This window comes from Papio anubis, chromosome 3, assembly GCF_008728515.1.
Source record: "Papio anubis isolate 15944 chromosome 3, Panubis1.0, whole genome shotgun sequence".
NCBI lineage: Eukaryota > Metazoa > Chordata > Mammalia > Primates > Cercopithecidae > Papio > Papio anubis.
Genome location: NC_044978.1, coordinates 12387503 through 12413257, shown reverse-complemented (window position 1 = coordinate 12413257; position 25755 = coordinate 12387503). Strand labels below are relative to the sequence as shown.

General features: G+C 38.7%; 1 protein-coding gene across 1 annotated transcript in view; it reads left to right on the top strand.

The window, feature by feature from the left end:
* Positions 1 to 24800: 24800 nt before the first annotated feature.
* The window catches only part of NEIL3 (nei like DNA glycosylase 3), a 53184-nt gene continuing 52229 nt past the window's right edge, over positions 24801 to 25755 (top strand). Inside the window, exon 1 of the mRNA XM_003899387.5 lies at positions 24801 to 25078. Coding sequence (XP_003899436.2) covers positions 24923 to 25078 — 156 coding nt within the window. The 5' untranslated portion in view covers positions 24801 to 24922. The remainder of the gene's footprint in view (positions 25079 to 25755) is intronic.

Genomic DNA, 25755 nt, shown 5'->3' with positions numbered 1-25755 from the left:
ATTTTCAGCCAACTGTTTGTTTTGTTTGTTTTGTTTTTGTTTGTTTTGTTTTGTTTTGTTTTGTTTTGAGATGGAGTCTTGCTCTGTTGCCCAGAGCTGGGTACAGTGGGTATTGCAATCTCGCTCCTGCAACCTCTGCCTCGGGTTCAAACAATTCTCCTGCCCAAGTACCTGGGACTTCAGGCACGTGCCACTACGCCTGGCTAATTTTTTGTATTTTTAGTAGAGATAGGTTTTCACGATGTTGACCTGGCTGGTCTTGACCTCCTGACCTCAGGTGATCCACCCTCCTCAGCCTCCCAAAGTGCTGGGATGACAGGCGTAAGCCAGCGCGCCTGGCCTCAGCCCACTGTTGAGACCCAATATTTAGAAAAAAAAAAAAAGTTTCCTACTGCTTTTGAACAATATACCTGGCCACCTAAGAGCTCTGATGGAGATGCACTAGGAAGTGAATGTTGTCTTCATGCCTACTAATGCAGCATTCATTCTGTAGCCCATGCATCAGGAAATAAATTTGACTTTCAAGACCTATCATTTAAGAAATTCATTTTATAAGGCTACAGCTGCAATAAATAGTAATTCCTCTGATGGATCTGAGAGGAGACAATTGAAAACCTTCTAGAAAGGATTCATCATTTTAGATACATTGAGAATATTCATGTTTCATGGGAGTTGGTCAAAATATCAGCCTAACAGTAGTTTGGAAGAAGTTGATTCCAACCCTCATGGATGACTTTGAGGGGTTCCAGACTTCAGTGTAGAAATTGACTGCAGATAAGGTGGAAATAGCAAGAGAGAACTAGAATTAGAAATGGAGCTTGAAGGTGTGGCTGACTTGCTGCAATCTCATAATAAAACTTGAATAGATGAGAAGTTACTTTTTATGAATTAGCAAAGAAAGTTTTTGTTTTTTGGGTTTTTTTTAAGACAGATTCTCTCTGCCACCCAGGCTGAAGTGCAGTGGTGAGATCTTGGCTCACTGCAGCCTCCGCCTCCTGGGTTCAAGTAATTGTTTCTCCTGTCTCAGCTTCCCAGGTAGCTGGGACTACAGGCGTCTGCCACCACATCTGGCTAATTTAGTATTTTTAGTAGAAACAGCGCTTCAGCATGTTGGCCTGTCTGGTCTCAAACTCCTGACCTCAAGTGATCCACCTGCCTCAGCCTCCCAAAGTGCTGGGATTACAGGCATAAGCCACTGCACCAGGCCAGAAAGTGGTTTCTTGAGATAAAAACAACACCTGGTGAAGATGCTGTACACACTGTTCAAATAACAGGATTTAGAACATGAACATAACTTTATTCTAAGTTATTTAGAATAACTTGGTTGGTAAAGCAGCAGTAGGGTTTGACAGGATGACCTCCAGTTTTTAAAGAAATTCTACTGTAGGTGAAATGCCATCAGTTTGCATGATACACAGAAATCTTTTGTGAGAGTCCACTGATGTGACAAAATGTATTTTTGTCCTATTTTAAGAAATTGCCACAACCACCCCAACTTTCAGCAACTCCACCCTGATCAGTCAGTGGGTATCAATACTGGGGCACGATCCTCCAAGAACAACAGATTACAACTTGTTTAAGGGTCAGATGATTGTTCGAGTTTTTTAGCAATAAAGTATTTTTAAATTAAGGTATCTAATTTTTTAAAAACAGGATGTGATTGCACATTTAATAGACGACAGTATAGTGTAAACTAACTTTCATATGCCCTGGAAAACCAAAAAATTCTTGTACCTTGCTTTGTTACTATATTGGCTTATTTCAGTGGTCCGGAAAGCATCCTGCAATATCTCCGAAGTATGCCTGTATACGTTATTGGTGGAATTGTTTTGAAGTTTAAAATATAAGAGGCTTCGTAACCTAATTTAGGATCAGCCCTAATGGGGGCTTTTACTTTGTCAAAATTATGGTTAAAAGAATCTGCCTAGGAGGAAAACAACAAAGTAACGTTCAAGGACCCCAGGAATCCACCCTTCCTCATTCTACAGGTGACTCAATCTGAGGCCAAAATCTACTTAAAACATATAGCACTGCCCACTCAGGCAGATTGCCCTCAAGACCCTTGGTCTTTTAAAGTCAGAATAATTCTACCTGAACCTAATAGGTGAAAGACAATCTGAGACACCAGAGCTAGAAAATAGAGGCATCTGTATCAAGTATCGAGCGAAATTAAGACTCAGTTCCTCCCTGTGGCGGAGTGCTGAGACCCAAGTTCTGCAATTCCAGTCGTAACTTGATTAAGCCTCAACCCTGCCTTATCTACTCACCTTGCCTTGAATTTCTTCCTGGAAAAGTCTGCATTGACAGCTGGCAATCACTAGCCTTGATTCTGCCAGTTTCTTGGCCTTTCTAAATATCTGCCTGCTCAACCACTTAACCACTTAAACCTGGTTGTCCCCGTGTGGCTTCAAACTCCTGTTAAGTAGGCCCAGTGTTCTCTTATCCATGGCCTTAATGTCTGTCTATCTTATCTAGCTGAATGAGAAGAAATTACAGGGCAATCAAGGCAACACAATGCCTCCGCTGATCGATATAGAAAAGGGCAAATTAAGAACCTTTTAAAATTTAGGCAGACATTCTGTGAACTCTATAAAATTATCACAAGGCTTAATGCTGAAGAGCCTCAAGTAGCATTTGCAGAGTATGTTTCTTGAAGTAAATGTCAGTGATCAAATAGATTTGGGAAGCAGTGTTCCATACTTTCCCCTTAGGAGTCCAAATGAGCAACAGTAGATGAAGATCCTCAGAAATCCACATAGAGGAAACCACTTTAGTTTTTAAAAATTTAACCCAATGCTTCATAAAAATACTTTTTTTACATTTTTTCAAATATTCTCTAGAACACAATTTGAAAAGTGCATGAGGACAAAGTTTTAAAAATCGATGGGAAGATATCTCTTGGTTTTAAGTTGGAGTCCGGTAGACTTAACTCTACAGTATATTCAGTAAATAATGTCTGAACTGGATTAAAGTAACTAGTAATAAAAATCCTGAATTTGACAAGAGACATTTGTTTCCTTAAACTTTCGACATTAAGGTTTAAGTAAAAAATATGTATTTGACACCATTTGATTCTAGTTAGCTAAATATCACTTTTTATTATCAATGTTCTGAAAAATTCATGGTTAGAAAATCTGAATTTTAGAAGAAAAAAATACAGATTGTCAGTTTGATATCTAGGACCAAAGTTCCTCTGTAACCTAGTGACACTGTTTGAATAGTAGCAAAAGAAGCTAGGAAGAAAATGTCAGCTTTTTAAAGACCAAAGCTACACATTAAATTGAAAAAAAAAAAAGTAATGTTATTGTATTAGTATTATTTATCAGTGCATACACATGCACATAAACACATATATATACACATACTTATACATATTCATGTGTACAAATATCTTGATATTTGCTAGATATTTGCATATACATATAAACATTTGGGATTATTTATTTGATTTATTCTCATCATCAGGAGAGTTTTTAAATGGACGTGAAAAGAAAGCTATAGAATGAGAAGTACAAATCTGAAATACTAAATAAAAATGTTAGGAAGTTTAAGATGCATGGATTATGTATGAATCACAGGATGGGGAAGAATTGATATTTTCAGGCCAAATGCTGATGAAAGGAGTTCTAGTACATAAAATAATTTAAGGCTATATTTATCAAACCTCTTTAATTCATGTGTATAGACATGAATTAAACTCTTCTTAGAGTTGGACATGAGAAGACCTGAAAAATCCTTTTTCCAAACCTTCTGCTTTCATGAACAACGAACCTGAGACCACAAAACACAGATGGCTTGTCCTTAGGTGAGAATGCATCAATAGCTAAACTAAAATCAAAACCGTGTTTCCTAACTCTCAATCAGGTTTCTTTATCACTGGATAGATACAAGTTGGTGGATTTTTCAAGCTCAGAACCGCTCTCCTGTCATGCGATACATTGCATGTATTGGCATCCATCTGGGCCCTTTGGGTCACCCCTGTGGGACTGGTGAACAAGGTGAATAGACACAAATATGTTGATGAGGTTGAGTCTCATCGTCTTCTGCCAGACTCTATGAAACCATAACATGCTAGATAATAGCTCATAACTAGGGTAAAATCAAATCCTAAGCCTGACACAGACCTCATAGGAAACACTGGAAATTATTACCTCCTTTTTCATTTTATGTGAAACTATATGTAAGATTCGCTAGCTTGTTTGCTTTTTTTTTTTTTTTTTTTTTTTCAGTTGCAAGATTTAATAGAGTGAAAACAGAGCTCCCATACAAAGGGAGGGGACTCAAAGAGGGTAGCCTTTGCCGGATCGAATGCCTGGGTTTATAATCCCATCATTGTCCCTCCCGCTGTGCTCTCAGGAGATAGATGATTGGCTATTTCTTTACCTCCTGTTTTTGCCTAAATAGCATTTTAGTGAGCTCTCTGATTGGTCGGGTGCGAGCTAAGTTGCAAGCCCCGTGTTTAAAAGTGGATGCGGTCACCTTCCCCGCCAGGCTTAGGGATTCTTATTTGGCCTAGGAAATCCAGGTTTCTTTCTTAAATGTTTGACAGAATTAACCAATAAAGCCATTTAAGACTCAAGCTTTGGTCAGGTGCAGTGGCTGACACCGTAATCTCAGCACTTTGGGAGGCTGAGGAGGGAGGATTGCTTGAGCCCCAGAGTTCAAGACCAGCCTGGGAACAGAGTGAGATTTCATCTCTTAAAAAATTTAGCCAGATGCGGTGGCATGCTCGTGTAGTCCCAACTACTTGGGATGTTGGGGTGAAAGGATCACTTTGGCCCAGGAGGTTGAAACTGCAATGAGCTGAGATCATGCTCTTGCACTTCAGCATGAGCAACAGAGCAAGACTCTATTGCAAAAAAAAAAAAAAAAAAAAAAAAAAAAAACTCTTTTTAAAAAAAAAAAAAAAAAAAAAAAAAAAAAGACTCGTTTTATTTGTGGAAAGACTACAATTATAAATTCAACTGTTATTATGGGGCTATTTAGATTTTCTATTGCATCAGTTTTGATAACTGGTGTTTTTCAAGGAATTTGTCTATTTTATCTTAAATTGTCACACATATTGGCAAAAAGTTAATAATATTCCACTATTATCCTTTTAATATACATACTATTTGAACAAAAGTTCCTATTTTTCAGAAAGTAGTAGTTTTGATTTTCTTTTTAACTTTTTTGAACTTACCAATCTAGCTATGGTTTTATCAATTTTATTCATCCTTTCAGAGAACCAACTTTTGGCTTTGTCAATTTTCTCCCTTGTTTGTTTTATATTTCTTATTTCCACCCTTATCTGTATTGTTTTTGTGTCTTTTTATATATTTGGGTTTAAATGCTTGCCTTTTTCTACCTGCTTAAGAAAGTAGAAATTTAGAGTGATCTTAAATCATTTTGCTTATTCAATTTTAGAGTTTTCCTTTTAAGTACTGCTTTAGCAATATCCCTCAAATTTTCATAGGCTGTATTCTTGTTTTAATTTCACTCAAATTAAGTTTTTATTTAATTGTAATTGTTTTCTTTGACCCATCTGATATTTAAAAGTCCTTTTCTAACGTTTTGGCTTTTATAAATACCTTATGTTACTGATTTCTAATTTAAGTCTGTTATCAGTTAACATAGTTTATAATATGAAGACTTTTATATGTTTCATTTTCCAACATATGGTTTATCCTGGAAGTTGCATAATATGCCTTCATAAAAGGTGTTCATATGTCCATTGGAATGGTCTGTATCTGTCATTAGTTCCACCAGCTTTGACTTTAGGTATTTTTGTATCAACATAGTACGTCTTTAGGTTTAACTCTCAGGGCAGCCATATGAAGAGTGACATCATACTTACTTTTGATTTCATATCCAGTGTTGCCAGTCTAACACACCTTCTTAGCCTTTCTGCATATATGAATAATTAGGGTTTTGTTCTTGTTCTGAAGCACTGTGAAAGAATAAACTCTTCATCAACACGCTCTCAGGATGTCATTATTTCCTCAAAAATAAACTGTGCACTAAAGCTATTTTGCACAAAATCTACTTCTAATTAAGCAGGATAAGGAGAGAAGGTATTGTGTAAAAAATAACTAACAATCAAGATGTCACAGGCATCTGCCAAAAATCAGAATGGATGCTGGTAAATATCTTGTAATATGTGGTGGAACATGCTGATTGGCCACTCAATACCCATTCCCTCCTTTGTGTTTACTAAAAGAATCCTATTTCTGTTTTTATTAAAAGGACCCTCATTTTATTTTTATTAGCAATGCAACAAAAAACAAAACAAAACCCACACCTATCTCTCTGGCTCTGTTTCAGCAAAGGTTTGGTCAGTGAAATTAGCTGAACTCTGCCAGGAATTCCTCTGCCCTTTTGTCTGCCTGACATGGGCACCTGCCCTTCCACCTCATAACTTTCTTATTCTTCCTGCCTCGAATAGAGAAAGGAGGTTACTGATGGAGAATAACACCTTACAACCATGAAGTCATCATGAAGAGGAAGGAGCAAAAGATGAATTAAGTCCAGGATATTGATGACCTCATGAAGCCACTACACCAATCTCACTGACCTGTATCCAGACTTTGTATGTGAGAAAAGGAAACCTACATGGTTAAGCCAACAAAGTTGTGTTTATTTTACAGTCAGTGGAACATAATCTCTAACTAATACCAAAAAAGAAAGGAAATTCGTGAGTCTATCAGAAGCCAAATTCAAACTTCTACCTGAGTTACATTTTTCCATTTTCCCCTCTTCTAGAATAGTTTCTCTGAAGAATACACTTTAAAGGTTACAATCTTTTTGTTTTTCGTTTTTTGTTTTAGACGGAGTCTAAACTGGAGTACAGTGGTGCGATCTCTGCTCACTGCAAGCTCCGCCTCCCGGGTTCCCGCCATTCTCCTGCCTCAGCCTCCCAAGTAGCTGGGACTACAGGCGCCCGCCACCACGCCCGGCTAATTTTTTGTATTTTTAGTAGAGATGGGGTTTCACCATGTTAGCCGGGATGGTCTCGATCTCCTGGCCTTGTGATCCACCCTCCTGGGCCTCCCAAAGCGCTGGGACTACAGGCGTGAGCCACGCCCCCGGCCAAAGCTTACTATTTTATCCTGCGAAGAATTCAGTGCGGACTTTCCCCCATTATGCAGCAGATGATTTCTGGTTTTGGTAACCAGAAATCGTCTGAGTAGCATTTCCCTTTCTTTGAAATACCACTACTTTTTCTAAAATGAGACATTAAGCCCAGGCTATCCTGAAGAACATTGTTGACTGCCCTTTTGTAAAACAACTCAACTTCTTACATAGTTTGAAAGACATTCCCAAGGTGAAATTTCTACAAAATTATTTCCATATCTGGAATCTCTGCAAATACGTTTCTGTAACTGCTTTGGCCTTTTCCGTCTGAGCTGAAGTTATGCTTAACCCTTTTCTTAAGGAGAGTTTTAAATTTGCAGTGCTAATCCCTTTCACATTAGCACGCAACCTCAGAATCAAGTTCTAACATGCATGTGCTGAGGAATTAATCAAAACCTTTTATAATCAAGCTGTCACATAAATGTCTACTGATGCAAACTTCCACATGTAAGATAAACAGTAACTCCAGCCAGCATTTAGGATATGGCTCTGGATGCCCTAGTGCAGCATTAATAAATGAAAAGAATGGGCTGTTTCTCAGCTTTGCTAATCTAAATTAGAATATTTTGTAAAGCTGAGTGCTTACCCCTGAAGGACTATAAAACATGTCCATGTACATGCGTGCGTGCACACACACACACACACACACACACCCCTCCCTTAGCATCTTCCAATTGCTTCAGGAATAAAACCAGTGGAACAGAAAAAAAAAAAAAAAAACTAGGTGTCGGTATTTAGCAAGTAAGCAAAAAGTCTTGAATTTTAAATGCTGTATAGGTTTAGATCTGATAAACCTTTCAAGTCTAATAGATTTTAAAAAAAAATCAAAATAGAACCTATTGTGGCTTAATCAGTAGTTCAAATTCATTACAGGCCAATAATAATTAGATCAAAAAATGCCAAGGAATCTTTGTTGAGGCTTAATGGCTAAACTAGGAACCCCGTCTGCATAAGATGAACAATTTCTAAATATCGTTCTTGTCTTTTAAAAAAAAATGGGTTCCAAAACATCTACAAATTTTATACATCTGAGTTTTTCTGTTGATTTTGGTGGTTGACTAAAACTTTGGGCAAGAAGTGAGTGATCTTTTATTTGGCTGCTGAAACTGACTTTCTGTTCCATAGGAATATAAATCCATTTTACCACATTATAATTACTGTGTTCTCATTAGGACGTTATACAATAGACTGGATTCAGTCACCTCCTGAAAGTTGTACTTGTGCTGTTACATATGTAGGGATAAATATACATATAGCTGACAAGTTATCTCCCAAGTGTGTAAATATGATTGAGAAGGCTAGAGTGTGCCCAACTGTCTTAAACGAGCTCACGATATTTATATCTGACCTTTAGTTAATGATATAACCTGCTTCTATATGGTCTGTCAAGCTCAGGATTGAGTATTTTGCTTAAACTTTGCACACCTTTGATTGCTTCATGCTAGCAAAGTCCATCTGTTGCTGTCATTGCACAGCTATCAATTTCAGTGTTACCTTGCTTCAAATCATGCCTTAAAACAATCAAGTCGACTTGGAACGTCCACAGAGTAGATAATGTGGCATAAAGACATCATTCAAGCATTTCTGTTTTTTAAAACTCCAGGTCCATTCTTAGGCACAAGACTTTTTCTGTTCCTGCTTCTGCTTTGTAGCAGTCAGGACTTAACTTAGTTTCTGCTCTACCTCTCAGCTGCCACCTCCTTCTCTGTCCCTTGCTTCCATTTCTCCAATGGCTTGCTGCCCCTAAACACAAGGATGCAGCTTGTTTATTCTCAAGAGTTTTCCAGCTATTCATGATGTGAACTGGCGATCACTAAAAACAGCAACAATGAATCCACATGTAAAATTATTTCAAAACTCTTGGTCCTTGGTCTAAAATAATAGTCTCTGCCTGAGATGAAATCTAGTAATATTTCTGTTCTCAGGTTTTGTTTCTTGAGAGGAATTCCTTACTAAACACTTCCTCCACATCCAGACTCTATCAATGAAGATAATAGTGGCCCCTTTGCCTCAAGTAGAAATTCTGATTTTTAAAGAATAATTAGGCCAGGCACAGTGGCTCATAATCCCAGCACTTCGAGAGGCTGAGACAGGATTGCTTGAGCCCAGCAGTTTGAGATCAGCCTCAGCAACATAGTGAGACCCGTTCCACAATTATTTTTTAATTAGCCAGGCATTGTGGCATGTAGTATCTGCTACTCAGGAGGCTGATCATAGTTCAACGCAGCTTCAAACTCTCTGGCTCAAGCAATCCTCCCACCTCAGGATTGAGGTGAAGTGAGCCTGAGAGTTTGAGGCTGTACTGAACTACGATTGTGTCACTGCACTCCAGCCTGGGTGATAGAGCAAGGCCCTCTCTCAAAATAAAAATAAAAACAATTTTTTTAATTTCTTAAATTTTTTTTGAAAAAAACGATTAGCTTGATATTTCTTCTCCCTGGAACAAAAGCAGTCCTCATTAGAAATCTAATTTTTACAGTAATCACCCTCTGGAAACTCATCCTTTTTTGTCTTTCAATTTACCCATCAAAACATAGCTTATGTTGACATAGTTACTTTGATTTTTTTGCATTAATAATCTGACAGGAATTTGGGGGGAAACTGACTTCCAAAATGGTTGGCAACCAAAACATCAAATGAGTCAAACATACAAAAGTGCCGATGTTCTTAATCCCTTCCAAAACAGCCAAATACCATGAATTTCAAAATTCTGCTATGAAGCTTTAAAGTTCACTATCTTATGATGAATTACAGAAAATATTTAACTCACTAAATCAGTTAATTAGTCACTATAATTGTTTACTATAAGTGGTACTAAGTGACTTAGGATGGGTCCCCTAGGTAGCCTCAGGATGGGGATGGTCACCAGAAAGACAAAGGTGAGAGTTAGAGGGTTAGAACCTTTGGCCTCGCCCACTGACCTCTAGAAAAGGGCATGGAAATGAGATTAGGCTCCATAAAAACTCTTGAACAACAGAGATTTGATGAGCTTCTGGATTGGTGAACACATCCAGACACTGAAGGAGTGGTGAATGTCACAGCACAGCTTTGGTATCCCTCCTTTTCACCCTTGCTAATTAAATACCTAATACTTAGTTGAAGTAGGGCCTTTTAACGTTTGATAAAAGAAATTTTAAAAAGCAGGTAATCTACATCTTAAAAAAGCTCTTCCAGAAACAGAAAAGAAGCCTGGAGAGCTGGCTCCTGCCTGTAATCCCACCAAGGTGGACAGATCACCTGATGTCGGAAGTTTGGACCAGCCTGTCCAACATGGTGAAACCGCATCTCTACTAAAAATACAAAAAATTACCTGGGTGTGGTGGCAGGTGCCTGTAATCCCAGCTACTCAGGAGGCTGAGGCAGGAGAATTACTTGAACCTGGAAGGCGGAGGTTGCAGTGAACTGAGATCGCATCATTGCACTCCAGCCTGGATAACAAGAGTGAAACTTCGTCTCAAAAAAAAAAAAAAAAAAAAAAAAAGGAAAGAAAGAGATTGTACATGTCACTTTATATCACTAGTACCCTGATATTAAAATTGGATAAGGACAATATAAAAGAAAAAGAAAAATAATTCACTTCTAAACAGATGGGAAAATACTAAATAAAATATTAGCCACATAAATTCAAAATGTATTAAGAATAATATAGTGTGAATAGGTAAGGCTTATTCTAGGAATGCTAGAAAGGTTTACTGATCAAAGCTCTATCAATGTAATTCATTACAGTAGAAGACTAAAGGAGAACAATTTATTATCTCAATAGATGTAGATAAAGCATTTAACACAATTTTATACTTATTTAATACAAAACAAAAGAAAAACTAGGAAAACTGGGAGCAAATGGGATGTCCTTTACTTGTCTTATGATCTGTTTCTATCCACAGGATACTTTTGGCACTGAATGTGTGGGGTTTGTTTCTCATACCAACCAATTGTGTGATTCTCCAGATACCAACTGGGAGTTCAACAATTCAATTCAACTTTGACACTAACCACCTAGGGTTAGAGCAGATCCCACAGTTTAAGGGCTCAGTCCCTCAAGACTGCCCCAACTCCAGATGCCAGTTGCAAGTCCCAGGTCTCCTGTACTTTCTGATGGCTATACATTAAGAATTCCCGTGACCTCCTCCGAATGCTTGATAATTTTCTAGAAAGGCTCACAGAACTCGGGAAGGCAGATAACTCACATTTACTGGTTTATTATAAAGGGCACAACTCAGAGTAAGGTATTGGGGGAAGGGTGCAGAGAGGCTGCACACACTCTCCTGACACCACTCCCTCAGGGCCTGGATGTGTTCACCAATCCAGAAGCTCATCAAATCTCTGTTGTTCAACAGTTTTCATGGAGTCTAATCTCATTTCCATGCCCCTTTCCAGAGGTCAGTGGGTAAGGTCAAAAGTTCTAACCCTCTAACCCTCACCTTAGTCTTTCTGGTGACCAGCCCCATCCCGAGGCTACCTAGGGGACCCATCCTAAGCCACTTAGAACCACTTATAGTAAACAAAAAGTATTTAACTTTTTAAGAAAAAGAAAACAAGATTGTGCTTACTGAAGAAATTTTTAACTCAACAAGACAAAGATATCATATATCTCAACTACTGTTCAAGGTACTACTGAAGGCCCTGGCCAACACAATAAGACAAAGAAAATAATTACTGACCTTAAGAATTGGACGGCCAGGCACTGTGGCTCATGCCTGTAATCCCAGCACTCTAGAAGGCTGAAACGGGTGGAACACCTGAGGTCAGGAGTTCAAGACCAGCCAGGCCAACATGGTGAAACCATGTCTCTACTAAAAATACAAAAATTAGCTGGGCGTAGTGGTGGGCACCTGTAATTCCAGCTACTAGGGAGGCTGAGGCAGGAGAATCACTTGAACTTGGGAGGAGGAGGTTGCAGTGAGCTGAGATGACACACTCCAGCCTGGGTGACAGAGTGAGACCCTGTTTCAAAAAAAAGGAATTGGAAAGGAAAAGATGTGACTGCCGTTGTTTGTAGATGCTAAGATGATCTCTACATAGAAAATCCAAGAGAAAAACCAAATTAGTGTATCTAATAAAAGAGTTAAGTAAAATTTCTAGATACAAGATAAACTTTAAAAATTATTAGTGTTTTTCCACACCACTAGTCTCAAAATATTAGTTCCTCTAAAAATTAATAAATAAAACTGTTAGGCTTGCTGTGGTGGCTCATATCTATAATTGTAGTGCTTTGTGAGACTGAGGCAGGAAGATCACTTGAGGCCAGGAGTTTGAGACCAGCCTGGGCAATATCACAAGATCCTGTTTCTACAAAAATAATAATAATAATAAATAAAATAAAATAAAAATACAACTTTGAAAAATATATAATCCTTATTTTTAAAAAGCAAGACAGGTTGGGTATAGTGGCTCATGCTTTATAATCCCAGCACCTTGGGAAGCCGAGCCGGGTGGATCACTTGAGGTCAGGAGTTTGAGACCAGCCTAGCCAACATGGTAAAACTCTGTCTCTACAAAAATACAAAAATTAGCAGGATATGGTGGCGAGTGCCTGTAATCCCAGCTATTCTAAGGCTCAGGAAGGAGAATCACTTGAATCTGGGAGGCAGAGGTTGCAGTGAGCTGAGATCGCACCACTGCACTTCAGCCTGGGCGACAGAGTAAGACTCTATCTCAAAAAAAAATTAATTAATTAAAAAGCAAGCCAACTCATTTTATGAGCCTATTATGACCCTGATATTTATTTATTTATTAGCTGCAATTATCTACTTCACATACAATATAACGCAGAGGCTAAGAGTGAAACTACCTTTGCAAAAATTATAACAGTGAGAAAAATCTAACCTAACTGACTCCATCTTGCTTCTAACCTCACAAGCTAATTGCTCTCACTCATTTCTGGGTGCAGACCAAGGTAAGTATGGAAGAAATTCAGTTTTCAGTTCAACTTTGAAGCAAGGATGATAATATTCCCTCCCAAAACTGACCCCCTCTGGGGACAGAAACTGCCTTTGGAAGAACACTGAAAGGCTCCAGGGTTAGGGTTATGGGAGGGGCCGGAATTCTGCAAAGATGTGGACATATTTAAATAAAAAGTAGCCATCGCTCCCTAGCTTGTTTTTCTATAATTCCTTACGGCTCAGGAGTCATGTGGCCAGATGTCCCTAGGTTTGTAACTTCTCTTGTTGCTCCTATAGATAACATTACTATTGATTGGTTTTTGAGATATTTTTCAGACTTTACATTCGGGCAGACCAACTGGTGCCACCTGGACCTGTGATTCATACCCAGAAACTGACTCAGCACATGAAGACAGTTTGGATGCTCTGATGATTTCATCCCCAACCAATGAGCAGCACCCGTTCCCTAGCCCCTTGCCTACCAAATTATCCTTAAAAATCCTAGGCTCCAAGCTGTTGGTGAGGCAAATATGAGAAACATCTCCCATCCTTCTGCTCAGCTGCCTTGCGATAATTAAACTCTTTCTCTGCTGCAACACTGCTGTCTCGATACATTGGCTTTAGCTGTGCAGTGGGCAAGAGGAAACCATTGGGGGTGTAATAAGAACAAGATTGCCCAGACTCAAATCTTGGTTGTGTCATTATCTGTATGAATTTAGGCAAGTTATGTATCCATTCCCTGCCTCAGCTTTCTCATCTGTAAAATGAGAACAATAATAATACTTATCACTTGGGATGCTGCAAGGATTAAGTGAATCATACTTGAAAAGCACTTAAATATTCATAGTACAAAGTCAGTGCCTCATAAATATTTTCTATTATTATAAGTATAGAGCTAAGTTATTAATCCATTAGGAACTACTTGCCTTAAAATTAAAATATTTTTAAGAAGAAAAAAAGTTTTTTAATATATAGAAATGCTAATATGTTTTTCTCTTCCCCAATTACATGTACACCTTTCGCATTGCAATCAAGTGCCTTTTATACAATTTAAAACAATAAAAATACAATAGAAAATAATATGGCACTCAATATATCAATCTATGAAATAACTAGGAATTAAGCCAATAAAGCACACCACATTCACAGAGAAACTTATAAAATTAATAAACTTCATCCAATGAGACCTTAATAAAAGAAGACACATTAACATTGTGAAGCTATTAATTTTTTCTTAAACTTATCTATAAATTTAATGTATTTATAATTAAAATCTCAGAAAAATTTCAGGAGGAATATGAAACTGATTCTAAATATAACCTGGAAGTTTAAACAGTCATAGAAAGCTAATATAATTTTGAAAAGAAAGACTAAAAGTGGGAACTCATTTTCCAAGATATGAAGACATATTATAATACCACTGTTATAAAAATAGTATTGAACTGGAGCAAGAACAGATAAACCAATGAAACTGAGGAGGAAGAACAAACAGACATATATAACTGTGAATTCTGCATGTAATGATGGCACCATACATAAAAGACCTAAATGTAAACATAAAAGTTTTAATCAAAGTTTTTTAGGTTTTCTGCATAAGAAACCATCCCAAAGTCTCAGTGGCTTCCAAAAATAAACTTTTCTTTTGAGATGGAGTGTCTTTTATGTATGTATGTATTTATTTATTTATTTTTTGAGTCAGAGTCTCAAGTCTCACTCTATTGCCCAGGCTGGAGTGCGGTGGCTCGATATCGGCTCGCTGCAACTTATGCCTCCTGAGTTCAAGTGATTCTCCTGCCTCAGCCTCCTGAGTAGCTGGGATTACAGGCGCCCGCCACCATGCCCAGCTAATTTTTTTGTATTTTTAGTAGAGTGTTTAACCAAGTTAGCCAGGCTGGTCTCAAACTCCTGACCTCTGGTGATCCACCACCTGGGCTTCCCAAAGCGCTGGGATTACAGGCGTGAGTCACCATGCCTGGACTAAAAATAAATATTTTATTTCTCACTCACAAATTTATGATCAGATAAGAGAACTCACATTCAATTGACTAAGGTAGTCAAATAGCCTGACAACAGTGTGGTGAAGTCTTATCCTCTAGAGAAAGACACATCAATGATAGCATTAATAAAACTGCTGTAAGGAAGCAAGTGAATGCGGGAAGCAATACTCAATTTAGCATAATAAAACTATAAAGTTTATTAAAACAGTGTGTATGAGGACATTTTTACGACATTGGTACTACCAAGGATTTGGGGGGAAAGAACAAATCATAGTATAAAATGTTGATAAAAATAAATCAAAAGTAAAAATTTATGTTCAGGATAGAAAAAAATAGCTGATATATGATAGAGGAGGAAAATAAATTAGCATTATACAAGAGATTATTTTCTAGAGTACGACAAAACCTCATATGATTCAGTAGTTTATATACTTGAAGAGAGCCGGAATTGTTATCACTATTATTTTCTGTATTGATCACTATTGTAGCTCCAGTGCTAAGATAAGTGCCTGGCAATATTGTTACTCCTCACTGTTAAACCTCCTTACTGTGTATCCTGTTTCAGGATTTGCTTCTGATCTATTCCTCTCTAAACCAGATATATTAGTTTCCTATCGCTGATGGAACAAATTATCACAAATTCAGTGGGTTACAACACCACAATTTTTTTCTCTTACTGTCCTGGAGGTCAAAAGCTCAACATCAGCCTCACTGGCCTGGAGTCAAAGAATCAGTAGGGCTGGTTCCCCCTGGAGGCAATGAGGGAGAATCGGTTTCCTTGCCCTTTCTGGCTGGCCAAGGTCACTGGTGTTCCTTGGATGGTGGCTTCTTCATCCTTCTTCAAAGGCATCAGCATAGCATCACCACCTTCCTTCACTAACTCTGCTTCTGTTTTCACATCAGCTTTTCTGTCTTTGACCCTCCTGTCTGCCTTTTATAAGGACCCTTGTGATTACATTGAACCCACCAGGACATCTCAAAATGTCTCAATAATCCCCCATCTCAAAATCTGCATGCAAGGACACATGCAGAGTCCTTGTGTCACATGAGGAAACATATTTACAGGTTCCAGAAATTAGCACTTGAACACTTTTTGGAGGCCCCTATTCTGTCAACCACCCCAGAGGATCTCAACCTTGGCACAATTGACATGTTTGCCTGGATAATTCCTTGTGATGGTGGCTTGTCCTCTGGATTGTAAGATATTTAGCAGCATCCCTGCCATGTGCTCCTTAGACATCAGTAGCACATCCCCATCTCCTAGTTGTGACCAAATGTCACCTGAGGGGCAATATTGCTCCTGGCTGAGACCCCTTCCTTTATCCTGTTCTAGTGATCTTTTTAAAAAGCAAATCCAATCATGTCACTTTCCTGCATAGAATTATTTGTTGCCTATTAGTTTCAAAACAATATTCACATTTCTTAATATATCATATTAGATTACTCACAATTGGGCTTTGCTCATTTCTCTTGGTTATTTCGCTGCCCTCTCTTTCCATCCTCTTGTCCTCCGTATATGCTTGCAGTTCCCCTGAATATGAGGTTCCCTCACATCTCCTGGCTCTGTAAATATCTTTTCCTCCATCCACCTAGAAAAGACCTTCTGTTGTTCATCTGATGAACTTTTACTTACTTCTCTTTAGGAGCCAGCTTAGATGTCTGAGAATCTAGGTTACTTTCTCATGTACGCTCTGAGCACGTTACCTCAATTAGAGAGCTAGTGTTTATTTCCTCCTTTCCTGGCACTAGGCTGTGAGTTGTTTAGATCTCTGACCATTATCTGTTTTTAAGGGTTTAACCCTCTTCCTGGAACATATTAGTTCTACAATAATTGTTTTTGGAATGATGGAGTAAATGGTGGATTTCATGTCTCAACTTGAATACACTCTCTGGTGGCTGAAACTGAGGAAGAATGTTGCTCCAAAATATGAACGGGTGATAACTTGCTTTTCTATTTTAAAATAGAAAAGAAATTAATTCTCCCATTCTCTTGCATGGAGAGAACCCCTCAAGAAGAAATGATTTTGTATTTTGTCACTATTTAGTTATTATTTTTTCCAAACTCAGAAGGTATTTTTCTTAATATGTTTGAATTTTTAAAAATTGGAAAAAACATCTCTTCCACCAAGAATTTGGCAAAAGAAAGCTAGAATTAACCACTGCAATCATAGATTTCACAACACTATGAAAAGGCTAGGTATGTCAGAGCAGTTTCCTGTATCAGGAGGGCATGGTTGATTTTGCAATTTAGATTTTTACTTTGCAGGCAGAAGACTGTCACTTGGGCACTTCCAGCCCTCACTGTGTAACAAAAACACTGATTTGCAAAGTCCCAACATTTGGTGTATGCTCCAAACAATAAAAGTGTCAAAATGGTTTCTGTGGCTGTGCATTTTAGTATTCTTCTGATAGCTGAATGTTAAAGTTTCTCTTAAATGTTTAGAAACTGGAGACTCTTTAGTAAATACCACTGAAAACACCTGCATAAAATGCTTGCTAATGAGGTTTCCTCACTTCAAAGCTCAAATTGAGAGGGTGCTGAGAGAGGATGGATGCTATCTCTGTACCTTTTAAATATATTCAGGTAATTTATGTAAAACGCCAAAATTAAAGGCATTTCCCCCATACTATACTTTTATCACTGCAGCTAAAAATCTGCCCACAGACACTGTAAGAAGGGTATAAACAAAGTTTTGTTGTCTGAAATACGTGAAAACATAATATGCTAAAAGAAGACTTAGATTGTCGTTACTTCCCATATAAGGCTGACTAAAATGTTTTCTTTTCTTTTAAACCACCTTTTTTTCTTTTAAACCACCTTTTTTTTTTTTTTTTTTAGGCTGTTGCTAAACATATTTGGTTGAGAGCCAGGGTCCCAAAATTGATGTTGCTGAAAATATTTGGCTAAGACTACAGCTTGCCTGGTTGAATCCTAACTCTGTAACCTTGCGAAAGTGGCTTCACCGCTCCATGCCTCAGATCTTTCATTTGTAAAATTAGGATAGCAATAATAGTTCCAGCCTCAGAACGTTACCGTAAGGACTAAGAGTCGATATTTGGGCCACGTTCCACGGCTCATGCCTATAATCCCAGGACTTTGGCAAACCAAGGCGGGAGGATCACTTGAGGCCAGGAGTTCAAGAGCAGCCTGGGCAACATAGCAAGACCCTATCTCTAAAAAAATATGTATTTTTCAAATTAGCAAGTCATGGTGGTGAGTGCCTGTAGTCCCAGCAGCTCAGGAAACTGAGGTAGGAGGATCACTTGAGCCCAGGAGTTCAAGGCTGCAGTGAAATATGATTGCATCACTGCACTTCAGCCTAGGTGCAAAGTGAGACCCTGTCTCTAAAAAAATAAAAATAGATTTAAAATAGTCCATATTTGCAAAACACTCCAAACCTTTCCTGGTACATGAAAGCACTAAGTAAGCCTCTGGGATTATTATTAGAGAAAACAGAGGAATTTTGTACTAAGGACTCTTTAAAGTGTTAAGAACTCAGCATCATGCAGGAAACTCTACCCACTTACTATGAGCAACTGTGAGATCCATTTGTTCCTTAATAAGAATAAGCAGATAAGGGGCCCAGACCACAGATCTTCATAGCCTAAAATGCAGCCCTGGATTCTGGTTAGTAAATGTATTAAATATTTCCATACTAAATCTGGGTTTCAAATTCAGTAAGAAGTTTTGTGAATTTGTGGGTTTGGGATCTCTACACTTGTTGAAAAATTTCATTGGCTGCGTATTATCCCAGGAAAATGAGTTCTACTTTCCTTGATTTCTGTTCTTGACAACATAGTTCCTAGGAGTTTTTTCAGCATCATCTACCATTACTTACCTACCTGACACTTCTGCTTTAATCATTGTGCCCAAATTATATCACATATTTTTCCACATTCCACTTGCTTAGAATTCCCTTAACCGACTTTTCTACTTCCCTAGAGTCCCCACTTCTGATGGGAACCCTCTTAGCTTCCATCTCTTCTCTGATCATATTTGTTAGATTACGTTGCTTCTGAGCGATCGGTTCCTTCGATGAATTCTCCTAGTATCTGTATCATTTTTTGCACATAGTATGAAATTCTTTTCCTTTTGTTACATTTTTGAACGCCTGTATCTCTAACTATATTGTAATTTCTTTGTGTACAAAGATTCCTCTATGTCATGTTGTACCCCAGGGCCTGGCTCTGTGCCCCAGACAGAGCAAGCATGAAGTACATTTTTTTATTAATAAAATCATTGGAAGTAAAATTTACATTTATTTTTAGCTCCCATCCATCTCCTTTTGGCAAATTGTTATCCCTTTCAACACTTTTTCCACTAGTATTATGTATTTATGTGCTGTATATTGCTTATTTGAGGTCTTGAAGAAAGCTATCTTTCCCAATGTTTTGGAAATTTTTATTTCATCAACACTTACCTGTGTTGTTAGTGAAAAAAGTACTGATCCAGGAGCAAAAAAATGTAGGTTATCTTAATAATGACTAACCTGAAATGAAACTGTTTCTTCATCTGTAAAATACTAAAGCTAATATCTTCCCTGACTACTATACAGGGTTATTGTGAAGACAAATACATACAAAATGCAGTCTTGTGTTGTGTGACAATATTTTGATAAACAATGGGCCACATATCCTACGGTGGTCCCAGAAGACTGTAACGCAGCTATTGCCTAGTGATGTCATCGTAGCTATCCTAACATCACAGTGCAATGCATTACTCATGTTTGTGGTGATGCTGGTGTGAAGAAACCTACTGCACCGCGGTCATGTAAACAATTATGTACAGTACATAATATTTGATAATGATAATAATTGACTATGTTGCTGCTTTTTATATATACTATACTGTGCATTTTATTATTATTTTAGAATTTACCCCTTGTACTTATTTAAAAAAAGGGTTAACCATGAAACAGTCTCAGGCAAGCCCTTCAGGAGGTATTCCAGAAGGCATTGCTGTAAGAGATGACAGCTCCATGCGTGTTACTGTCCCTGAAGACTTTCCAGTGGGACAAGATGTGGAGGTGGAAGACAGTGATATTGATGATCCTGATCCCGTGTAGGCCTAAGCTAATGTGTGTGTTTGTGTCTTCATTTTTTCAAAAAGCTTACAGGTAAAAAAAAAAAAAAATTAAATACAATAAAACTTATAGAATAAGGATATAAAGAAAATAGTTTTTTTGTACAGCTGTACGATGTGTTTATGTTTTAAGTTGAGTGCAATTACAAAAGAGACAAAAAGTTTACAAAGTTTACAAAGTAAAAAAGTTACAGTAAGCTAAGGTTAATTTATTACTGAAGAAAGAAAAATACTTTTTATAAATGTAATGTAGCCTAAGTGTACTGTGTTTATAAAGTCTACAGTTGTGTATAGCAGTATCCTAGGCCTTCCCATTCACCCACCACTCACTCACTGACTCACCCAGAGCAACTTCCAGTCCTCTAAGCTCCATTCATAAAAAGTGTCCTATGGAGGTGTACCATTTTTAAATCTTTTATACTGTATTTTACTGTACCTTTTCTATGTTTAGATATGTTGAGAAACACAAATACCATTGTGCTATAATTGCTTACAGTATTCAGCACAGAAACATACTGTAAAGGTTTGTAGCCCAGGATCAATAGACTATACCATGTAGTCTAGCTGTGCAGTAGGCTGTCCCCTCTGTGTTTGTAAAAGTGCATTCCATGATGTTCACACAATGTCAAAACTGCCTAATGACAAATTTCTCGGAATGCATCCCGTCATTGAGCCACGAATGACTGTAATGTACACAAATGACTGCACATACGGTTGGTCTTATTTCCTAGGGAATACATCAAGATTACTGGCTTGTTGCTCTAATAAAGAAAGCGTGTCACAGAGTAACTTAATGTATTACTAATTTTCCATAACATTTAGTTTAAAAGAGACCTTTGAAAACATCAAATCTGTATTCAAAAGAATGACAGTGAAGGCCTCTGGGAACAGATGGTCCAATTTTTCAACCTTAAGTTAATAATAATCATTCAATTAAACAAATATTTGTTGAATATCTATTATATACAAAAAAAAGCATCCCGGCTGCTATGGGAAGTGTAAAGATGAGCATCTCTTCTGTCTTTAAGGAATAAGAGTCTAGTTTAGAAGGAGACCAAAATGTACCAAATGTACACAAATTACTTTACCACAAGGTAACTTTGGTAAGTTCTTCGGAAGAACTAACTTCAGAAGATATGAGGTTAATTCTGACTGTATCAATAAGGTTTTTTTAGAGGATATCCATAAAACTGGGGCTTAAAAGTTGGAAAAACTTAGCTAGGCATGGTGGTCCCAGCACTTTGGGAGGCTAAGGCAGAAGGATCATGAGATTTAGAGATTGAGACCATCCTAGCCAATATGGTGAAACCCTGACTCTACTAAAAATACAAAAATTAGTTGGTTGTGTTGGTGCATGCCTGTAGTCCCAGCTACTTGGGAGGCTGAGTCAGGAGAATCGCTTGAACCCGGGAGGTGGAGATTGCAGTGAGCCGAGATCGTGCTACTGCACTCCAGCGTGGGTGACAGAGTGAGACCCCATCTCAAAGGAAAAAAAAAAGTTGAGAGAACTTCAACAAACTGGGAAAAAGAGGAGGTATTAAAAAGGCGAGAATAGGCCATCGACGGTGGCTCATGCTTGTAATCCCAGCACTTTGGGAGGCCGAGGTGGACGGATCACCTAAGGTCAGAAGTTCAAGATCAGCCTGGCCAACACGGCAAAACCCCGTTTCTACTAAAAATACAACAATTACCTGGACATGGTGGTGGGTGCCTGTAGTCCCAGTTACTCGGGAGGCTGAGGTGGGAGGATTGCTTGAACCGGGAAGGCAGGGGTTGCAGTGAGCTGAGATCACACCACTACACTCCAGCCTCAGAAAACAAAAACAAAAACAAAAACAAAACAAACATAAAAAAAACAGTGCGAATAATAGCATGAGCCAAAAAAAAAAAAGTACAAAATATATTCTGGGAATGGTAGGTACAATTTATCTTATGTTTTTAGAGTATTTCATAGTTTTCAAAGTGCTTTCACATAAGCTATGTTGTGTATGGAAATTAGAGCAATCATATGCAGGTGTATAGAAGAAGTATTATTTATTGTCCATATGAAGAAAGTGAGTTTTGGGAAACATGAATGACATATATATATATAGTTATCAAAGAGCACAATTTAATAAATTTAGCAAATTTGTTAAAATTAGTAAATTGTACTTAAGAAATTGTGAAGGTTCCTCTGGTAAGAGTGCACAAGAGAAACTGCAAGGAGGATAGCAGTTAGCAGGATCGTGCCATAGTCCAGCTGAAACGTAGCAAGCGTCTGCACCAGGGTAGGCTTGCTTGCAATGATGTGGGGAGTCTTTTTACAGACACTGTAGATACATAGCATATGCAAGTTTGCTTTTGATCGGATGTAAGAAGCGAGAGCAAAGAGATATACTAAAGGACTCAGAGGTTAGTCACATATAAACAAAATCTGGGCTGGGTGCAGGGGCTTATGCCTGTAATCCCAGCACTTTGGGAGGCTGAGGTGGGTGGATCTCTTGAGGTCAGGAGTTCAAGACCAGTCTGGCCAACATGGCGAAACTCGGTTTCTACTAAAAATACAAAAATTAGCCAGGTGTGGTGGTAGGTGCCTGTAATCCCAGCTACTCGGGAGACTGAGGCAAGAGAATCGCTTAAACCCGGGAGGTGGAAGTTGCAGTGAGCCATGGTCATGCCACCGCACTCCAGCCAGCAAAACAAAACAAAACAAAATCTGACTCGGCCTTTCAGTCACACCAGTGAAATCTCTTAATACCTTCAGTGTCAGTCCCCAACTCTTACTAATTAAAGATAGTATTTGACCCAAATGTGCACAGTACCCAACACCTTAAAGAGAAATGAGATGAATCAGATAAATGAACAGGTTGATATTTTTAAAATTTGTCCACAAACTCTTTGATATCCCTCCTTTCAAATCACAGCTAAATTCCCTTCCCCTTGTGTATGAACTGTATTTAATGGCTGGCTTCTAATGAATGGAATAAGGAGTAAGTTACCATAATAAACTAGGTAATAAAGGGTGACTAAGTAATAAAGGGCATTGCAACTTTCTCCTTGACTTCTCTCTTGGATCACACACTCAGCTGCCATTTCGTTAGAAGAGCCAAGCAGCACTGTAGAGAGACATACGAGGTGAGAAACTGAGGTCTCCTGCCAACAGCCATGAAAGCCACTGATCTCAGAAGTGGATCTTTTAGCTACAAAAAGCCTTTAGGGCACTTTACCCCTGGCTAATATTTTAACTGTAACCTCTTGGGAAACGCTGAGCCAGGATGACCCTGGCTAGTTAGACTATTGCCAAATTCCTGACCCACAGAAATTTTGAAATAACAAATGGAATAATTTATGAGGTAACAATAAATAACTAATACAACTCCGAAAAAGGAAAAGGTATATAGGACTTTTCTCCATCAAAGGACAGAGATTATTGAATTGAACAAGGGAGTAAAGTACAAATAGTCCTGAAATTGATCCAGCCAACTTTTGACCACTAATCTCTCCCTGCAAAGAGAAAGATTTAATACTTTTCAAAATTTCAAAGTCAAGTCTTCAGTATATTCAAATGCAAGTCTCTAGTATACAGATGCTCCTCAACTTATGATGGAGTTATGTCCTGATAAACCCGTTGTAAACTGAAAATATAGTAACTAAGTCGAAAATGCCTTTAATATACCTAACCTACCAAACATCATAGCTTCACGAGGCCCTCCTTAAATGTGCTCAGAACACTTACATTAGCCTACAGTAAGGAAAAATCACCTAACACAAAGCATATTTTATAACAAAGTGTCAAATAGTTTATTGACTACTGTACTGAAAATTAAAAACAGAATGGCTGTATGAGTACTCAAAGTACAGTTTCTACTGAGTGTGTGTCACTTTTGCACCATCATACAGTCAAAACACTGTTACGCTGAGTCATCCTAAGTCAGCAACCACCTGTGTATATGCTCTCCTGGTTTAACTGCAGTGCGGTGCTATGCTTCCGAAATCACTTAGAAATTGACATTCTGTTTTAATGTGTTGTATTTCAGTTTTCAAAAAAGAATACACTTTATAATTTATAAAACAATATGGAGTCATAAACCTCATAGATTTATATGTATGTATGCATCTTTGGTTAGGGTTGTGGGTAAATTTGAAAAGCTACGCATTACCCTCAAATTTATATGAAGCTCTATCTTTAACAAAGCAAACAAATGGGTGCATGTCGCCTAACAAAATGGGTGCATGGACTTGGGTAGGGCTCACTTAACTAATAATGGAGTTTTTAAATATAGACACTAGAATATATTCTGCTGTTTGTTCCAAAAACCCTCCTCTTCGTTTCTCTCATCCCACCCACGTCCAAATATAGCATACCAAAAACAGGGCCAAAAACTGGATTGTCTGTGACATATCTGTCCTGTCCCAGACAAGTACAGATTAAGAGGGCCAGATCAGAAAATGTGTGTATACTAAGTAGCTCAAAGACAAGGGCAAAACTTTAACGCACAGAAAATACATTCAGAACTTTCCGAGTCCCAATTTCCTCTGCTTTTACAGGTCAGCCTAGTTAGTTGTCCTCCACGCCCCACGCCCCACGCGCGTTTGCGTTTTCTTAATAAACTCATAGCAAGACCTAGGGCGGCGGCGGGGGGTGGGGTTGAGCCATAACGCATGCGCCGTAGGGAGCGACCCCCCCAACAGCTAGGACGCTGCTTCGGCGGGGCCTAGGCCGAGCCTGGGCCGGGCCTGGGCGGGGCCAGGCGCGCGCCAGATTTGAATTCCTCTGCGAGCAGTCAGTGCCCGCGCAGAGGTTGAGTTGCATAGCAGTACTCTCACCAGGTCCTGCGAGCAGTGGGCCACGGGTGCCGGCCACAGAGATGGTGGAAGGACCAGGCTGTACTCTGAATGGAGAGAAGATTCGCGCGCGGGTGCTCCCGGGCCAGGCGGTGACCGGCGTGCGGGGAAGCGCTCTGCGGAGCCTGCAGGGCCGCGCCTTGCCGCTGGCAGCCTCCACGGCTGTGGTCTCCCCGCAGGTGAGCTACTCCTGTAACCGGCCATGCAGTCAGCACGGGGAAGTGGAATAAAGACTCCATCAGGGTTCCAAGGTTTAAAGTGTCATCTCTTTGCTCTGGCCCAGGTTTCGTTTCCCAAAGTTTTTCGTCAATTTACTGGAGGGAGAAGTCTGTCCTAGGGCGCCTGCGCAGGAGAGAAGGGCTAGCGCTCTGGGCAGAAGCTGCCTGAGCAAGATGCCCTAGGGGAATCCAGTGAAGGTGTTTTATCCGAGTCACCTTACTTAACTCCTTTATGATACCCACATGGTTTCCCACGTCTACAGCTGCATTTTTTACTGTTGATAGTATCAAATCTCTGCTACCTCTGATTTGTTTTTTCGTCCCATTTTAAGCTTTTAGCATAAAATTCTAGTTTCTTGCTTGCCTAATATTCTGCAATTGGTAAGTATATCACAACTAGTATATAATTCTAAAACTACACGTAGAAAATGTAGCACTAACTTCTCACTCAGCTTCATATTGCCATCTAATAAAGGGGCAATGAAACCCAGTTCTGGTTCCCTTAAGTGAATTTATTTCTTTTTAAAGTAAACGAGCACAACTTTTTGCCACTCAGGCATTCATTGCAGTCGATGTGGTATTCATTTGGACAGAACTTGTACTAAAAATATTTTGATTAAGGCATCATGTTTTAAAAG